This window comes from Melitaea cinxia, chromosome 17 (genome assembly GCF_905220565.1).
Source record: "Melitaea cinxia chromosome 17, ilMelCinx1.1, whole genome shotgun sequence".
Taxonomy (NCBI): Eukaryota; Metazoa; Arthropoda; class Insecta; order Lepidoptera; family Nymphalidae; genus Melitaea; species Melitaea cinxia.
The window spans coordinates 8,902,539-8,908,931 of record NC_059410.1 but is presented as its reverse complement, the minus strand read 5'-3'; the positions used below and the strand labels follow the sequence as shown (position 1 = coordinate 8,908,931).

At 33.1% G+C, this 6,393-nt stretch overlaps 1 protein-coding gene across 1 annotated transcript; it reads right to left on the bottom strand.

The window, feature by feature from the left end:
• Positions 1-1,334: 1,334 nt before the first annotated feature.
• Positions 1,335-4,524, bottom strand: LOC123661920 (proteasome subunit alpha type-4). The gene is made up of 6 exons (XM_045596854.1): positions 4,398-4,524; positions 4,231-4,273; positions 3,684-4,013; positions 2,116-2,246; positions 1,654-1,777; positions 1,335-1,539 (listed from the first exon to the last, which is right to left on the bottom strand). The coding sequence occupies exons 1-6, from the start codon at positions 4,398-4,400 to the stop codon at positions 1,397-1,399; spliced, it is 774 nt and encodes a 257-aa protein (XP_045452810.1). The 5' UTR covers positions 4,401-4,524; the 3' UTR covers positions 1,335-1,396.
• Between the last annotated feature and the right edge of the window lie 1,869 nt (positions 4,525-6,393).

The window sequence follows — 6,393 nt, the reverse complement described above, 5'->3', positions numbered from 1 at the left end:
ACGGATTTTATGAAAAACGACCCCTAAGGGGGTAAAACGGGGGTTGGAAGTTTGTATGGAAGTCCTATGTTTTTGAAGTAAGAGACTTGAAATTTCAAATGTAAGCTCTATAGATGGTGAAAAGGTGTCTTGGGGTTAAAACGGGGGATGGTAAGTTGACTCACTCATCACGAAATCTCCGAAACTGTAACAGCTACAAACTTGAAATTCGGCAGGTAGATTCCTTATAGAGCGTAGACATCCGATAAGAACGAATTTTACGAAACTTGACCCCTAAGGGGGTAAAACGGGGGTTGGAAGTTTGTATGAAAGTCCTATGTTTTTGAAGTAAGAGACTTGAAATTTAAAATGTATTCTCTATAAATGGTGAGAAGGTGTCCAAATAATGTATCTTTAAAAATAAACTCCCTTTTGGGGTTGAAACGGGGGATGGTAGGTTGACTCACTCATCACTAAATCTCTGAACTATAACAGTTACAAACTTGAAATTTGCCAGGTAGGTTTCTTACAGGGCGTAGACATCCGCTAATAAATAATTTGCGTTAAGCATCATAATAGTAATGCATATCTTCATAACCACGTGGACGTAGTCGCGGGCAACAGTTAGTGTATTATAAAACAAAGTCCCCAAAAGTGTATGTGATCGATTCCCTCAAAATCTACTGAACGGATTTTCATGCGGTTTCACTAATAGAGAGTGGGCTTCAAGAGGAAGGTTTACGGAACGGTTAAGCCGATTTTGATGATAGTTACACTGGAAGTTTGACGGGAAATCTTTGTGACACACTGATTTCAACGCGGGCGAAGCCGCGGGCACAGCTTGTTATATTATAAACTTAAGTTAATTAAGAATATTACACGTTCACTTTGCTAATTGCCACAGTCGGGTCACAGAGAAGGATGGCAAGGAAGAGTACAATCATAGATAATTATAGCACAGATCATAGATTATATTATGGGGGATACACACAATCTAACAGGAGTTATCCGAAAAAACAGACTTTTTTTTAAGTGCTTCAGTTTCACTCTCTCATTGTCCAATTCAAAGTTATTTTTGATTTGAAAATTTTGATTCCTAACAAAAGTTGTTTGGTGGTTACTTTCGTTAAAAGCGTATAACATAGGAGGGAAAATTTCTGGGTAGTCCAAACCTTAACTCTGCATTCATATTTCAGTAATATGTATGTGTAAAAATTGATATCTTCAGAAAGATATACAGGTAACATATTTCTCATAATAGGTGTGTTTGTAATTACAAATTTTAATGACAATATTGAACCACAGATGAAAAAATTTAAACATATTTAATAGGGATTTTTAATGAATACAAGTGATTATTTTATTGTTATAAAATATTTAATGTGCAAATAAAAGAACCTTAAAACTCTTTTTAGTTTTACGATTTAGGTAGTTGTTTTTTGGCAGCTTCGGCTTCAGCCTCGCTTTTTTCAAACTCTGCAATTAATTTTTCAACTTCAGTACTTGTTAATACTCTGATTATTGTCTTATTATCTTTGCGTGTGAGTGTTGCCATTTCCACTGTAAATAAACGAAAAAATTATTACATATTTCTTGTTTACAAATTCAGTTACTGAAAAATAATTTATTTTTATTTTACTATTAGCATAATCCATCCATAGTTTTATGTCTTACCTTTTTCAGGAGTAAGCTTAGTCATATCCAAAGTCTTGCTGAGAACCTTGATGGCTAATGCTTGTGCTTCAGCTAAAGTCGTTTCGTTTTCCTTATACTCTTGCTTGAGACTTGATACTGCCGCCTACAAAGCAAAGATATTTATTAAGGTCCATAGTGTGTAAAAACTTTGCACTGTTGCAATTGTTATATTTTGTGCTTATACAACCGTCGCAAAAAACAGTAGTTTTTCAATTTTTATCACTGCTCGCTGTCCTTATAGTAGAAAAGACATTTAAAATAGAATGATTAATTTAATTAGAGAATGAAAAATTTATTAAAACTAAAAATATTTTACAATTATTATAAAACTGCCTTTTTTTCTTACAAATCATAACAAAGGCCACATGTATTAACCAACTTCAAACAAGTAGTTGATTGTTAATTAGACTGTATTTTTTTAATTAGTAAGAATTTACTAACAGCACTATTGTTTCCAATGCAAGTTGCTTTCCAGCCTCCATAGTTACCGCTAGGATCAGATTGGTAAAGCTGGTATCCATAGTGTTTATCCCAACCCATGTACAGAATTGACACACCAAATGGTCTTTTACCTGAAACAAAGATATTATTACATTTCTTTGAATAAATACATATATTTTAGTAATGCACTTAATATATACTAATTATCAGTCTATAATTGCATATGAGCAAAAAAAAAGATTTTTTTATGTATTCTTCAAACTTATCTATGCTGATGGTAAAATAATGTTTAATTTTGTGAACATCTTGTCTAAAATAAAAGTTTTATTATTACTACTAATTGAAATGAAAGATGTTTGATAAGCTGATTTGTATCATACTTATACCTTTATTGACAAGTAATAATTTCCATGTTTAAAAGGACATTTGGTTAATTGTAAGTGTAACCGAGGCTAAGCAGCATACATCGGTGTCAAAATGTCGGGAACTCAGAATGACCAATGAGAAATGTGTAAATATTCCATTTTGTGTCTTAATAAAATCATTACTATATGACTAAGTTAGAATATTAATAAACAGAACTGAGGGTAAATCAAACAACTTCGAAAATTAAAATTCAAACTCTTATGATAACTTCAGTAACAAAATGTAACTGTAACATGTGCAGTTATCCAAGTGATATAATAAATAGTAACTTGGGTATCTTATACGCTTCAGCCTGTAATATCTCACTACTGAGCATAGGACTCTTTCCCCATGTAGGAGAAGGATCAGAGTTTAATCAACCGCACTGCTCCAATGCGAATTGGCAGATATATTCCCTATTATGAGTAAAGATTGCTATCAAGTGTACATGGTAACAACTGGGACCAACGGCTTAACATGCTCTCCGAGGCACAGCGGGGAGACCCACAAGGACTGCACAAAGACCCAGACCACGGCAAACATCTGTATGGCCAATACAAATGTTTGTCGTGTGCGGGGATCGAACCCGCAACCACCAGCGCAACAGGTACAATCCATGGCTGAAACCATTGCGCCAACGCGGCGTATCTTAGTATACTTTTTTTATTATTATTAACCAATATGTTGTGAATTTGTAGAATATTTTATAACATATAAGGGACATGCATTTTTGATGTGAAACATCTATAGGCGAGGGTACACCTGATCGTTGACTTGGTGATACAGTAAGTGGCAACACATTGCTATGCTATATGATGAAATAATGATTTAAATACGACGCAATTTTAAGGAAATTTTTGATTTAAATTTTTTATATGTATAAAGAAAATAAACGTTTATTAAATAAACTGTCATCATTTTCTAGAGAAATTTCATAACTGTACAAACTAATTTCGATGTTTAATGTTAAAACATCTGCCAGCGGTCACGTGACTGCCCACATTTTTTTAATATTTTTTACCATGCTGGTTTTTTGGAGTATTATTTGAAAACTTGTCAAAAAAAATAAACAGGAAGCTTAGCTTTTGCAAAGGTCAAACTACTTTATTAATCCAGATTACCCAACATTAACCAACAGATAAATAATAAAAGTAAAACTTTACCTCCATATTGAGTGTAAGCCTGCTTCACATCACATAACCACGATACTAACTGTTCACACGGAATAGATTCCCCATACTGCAAGAGGTATCTCTGTGCAATCAGTCTGAGTTCATTGGTAAGAACGTTAGCATCAGATGTAATTCCAGCTACAGAGCACACCATATCATCATTAAGTTTGTATATTTTTTCAGAGAAGAAAACTTCATCAAGAAGTTTGTTGGTATTTCTACGTTCGGCAGCAAGTAAGATTCCATCTGTAGCTAATATACCGAGCGATGTTCCAGCATGGCTAATCGCTTCCATTGCATATTCAACTTGATACAGTCTGCCTGTAAATTTTAAATAAACTTATGTTAATTAATAAAAAGTTAATCAGTAAAACTTGCGACTAACTTTGCAACTATATAAAAAACTGAATGAACTGTTGAATAAAGTATATATACTTTTATGTAGTAAGTTTTGTCAGTATAGTTAGTGTTAAACTTATTTCGAGTTACTCATTCGAAAATGAGTTTAACCTAAAAGTAAGTAGGAGAAGTTAAGTACCTTCTGGCGAAAAGATCGTCGTCCTGGTATCATAACGTCTAGCCTGTAAAATAAAAACAGAAAATGTTATGAACCTGAATGACCAAGCAAGAACTCGCTAACCTTAAGATTATGTTGCAGTTACAGCTCATATTGAGTTAATTGTTTAACATTTTGAGAACTCTTACCATTTTTTCAAAAACAAAGGCTTGAAATTAAGATATTTAGTTAAATATAATGTATTAACATATAAATTCTATTCAAACAGAGCTTCGCTTTGCCGGATTGTGACAGCAGGATGACAGTATACTTTTTGATTGTAATTTGCTTCGCTACGTTCAATATAAGCACGTACGTTTGTAAGTGTAAATGTGGTCTGTGTCTGTGTATTATTTAATATTCAATAGCAATATATATGCTTTTTAAATATTAGATAAATATGATTACATTTTATGATATTAAAAAAAATGTCGATTACGTAAAAAAGTGTCTTATAGAAATTATTTTACAAGTCAACTATTAATTAATTTGTATTATATTTAGAACTTCGTAAATATAGAACAAATGACGCAAAAAAGGTGTGTATGTCAGCTTCGACGCATCTCTGGAGTTTACTCCTTCAGATCAACTATCTAAGTAGGCACAAAAAAGGCTTACTAGAAAAAAATTAATCCATATCAAATAGTAAATAAACGAATCAAATAACGCCATCTATGATGAGATAGCGTTATTAGAAAACGTTTTCGTCTATCGGTGTTAAGTAGTGTTACCAGAAACGTAACGAGGTCATTCAATTTCAAAAAAAAAGAAAAAGTTATGACAGTCGGCTGTTCAGAGGCGGCTCTAGCCCTTGTAGCGCCCGTGTGTAACCAGTAGCCTGGCCCTCTAGTAGGCGCGGGGTCAAAATGGAATACTTACAGTTATATTTTCAAACGGAAATTCGGGTGCAAAGAGGGCAATTTTAAATGATTTCCGGAAGCAACAAGTGTTTTTTAGGAAGGAGGGGGTTACAACTATAAAAATCACAACTTTGTAGTTCTTTTAAAAATATTTAATAAAAATTTATATATTATAGGACGCTCGCACACACAAATATACATATACACACACACAAATGTATTTACACAAAAGTTACTTTTTGTGCTTTTGCATTAGCGAAATCTTTAACAATGTCACTGACTTCAATTTTGATTTCATGTTCAATACTTATTAGCGATAAATTTGTCAATATACTTTCGCTGTGTGCTACAGTGACTGGAAGTGTCAGGTAAATTCTCAGTGCTGTGGACAGATTTGGGAATACTGAAATTAATTTATTCGTAAACAAGTAATTTAAAATATAAAATGGCGCAGTGGAATCATCAATAAACATCGGTAATAATTCGATTTCATTAAAGAGCTCGAACTTTCTAAATTAGAACAATGTGCTTTTTTTGTATCTGAGTCCAAATCCTTCCAGTGTTTCAATTTTTGAAGAATCAAAAAAATTAACATTATTTTGATTCAAAAGTTCTAACCGTTTGTCGAACTTAGTAATTGCGGTAAAGTAATAAATAGTAGTAAAAATTTACTTTAAAATGTATTTTCGCGTCTTCGGTTCATCCTCCGCCTCATAATTAAAAAACCTTTTACGAGCGCGAGGGTGTGCAAGTGTTGGTATTTCTGTTATTGCCTCGACATCTTCCGCTACAGTTTTCACGCTGTTAAGAAGCTCCTCAAAAGCGGACTCATTACGGAATTCAGACAAACTTATTTTTACATTGTCAATCATTTTCACCGTTTCTGACAATACAACGTCTGACTTTTGAAGTGCCTTGCTAACTACATTTATCTTGCTTAAAGTGTCAAACCAAATAAGCAGAGAGCAAATTAATTTAAAAGACTTAATTTTTGCCATATTTCTTGACTCCGAATCTTTGCTCCTATCGGAATATATGGTAAACAAGGCATCATACACTTTTCCCAATTAAAAATGTAGAGCTTTTACTGCTTCAAACCTGCTAACGTGCTCATATTATATGCCATATAACATACCATATATTTGCCGATGTGCTGTTGACGATGAAAAAAAAAAACATAAATTTCTTGCACAATTGAAAAGAAATTTACAATTTCTAATGAGCTTTTAGCTGCGTCATTCACTACCAAATTTTGTCGCACAAGGTACATAAAATGCGCGCGGGT

Coding starts and splice junctions, on each gene's coding strand:
- LOC123661920 (XM_045596854.1), bottom strand. Junction 4,014..4,230: donor GACGATCTTTTCGCCAGAAG/GTACTTAACTTC, acceptor TAAAATTTACAG/GCAGACTGTATCAAGTTGAA. Junction 2,247..3,683: donor GGCTTACACTCAATATGGAG/GTAAAGTTTTAC, acceptor TCTTTGTTTCAG/GTAAAAGACCATTTGGTGTG.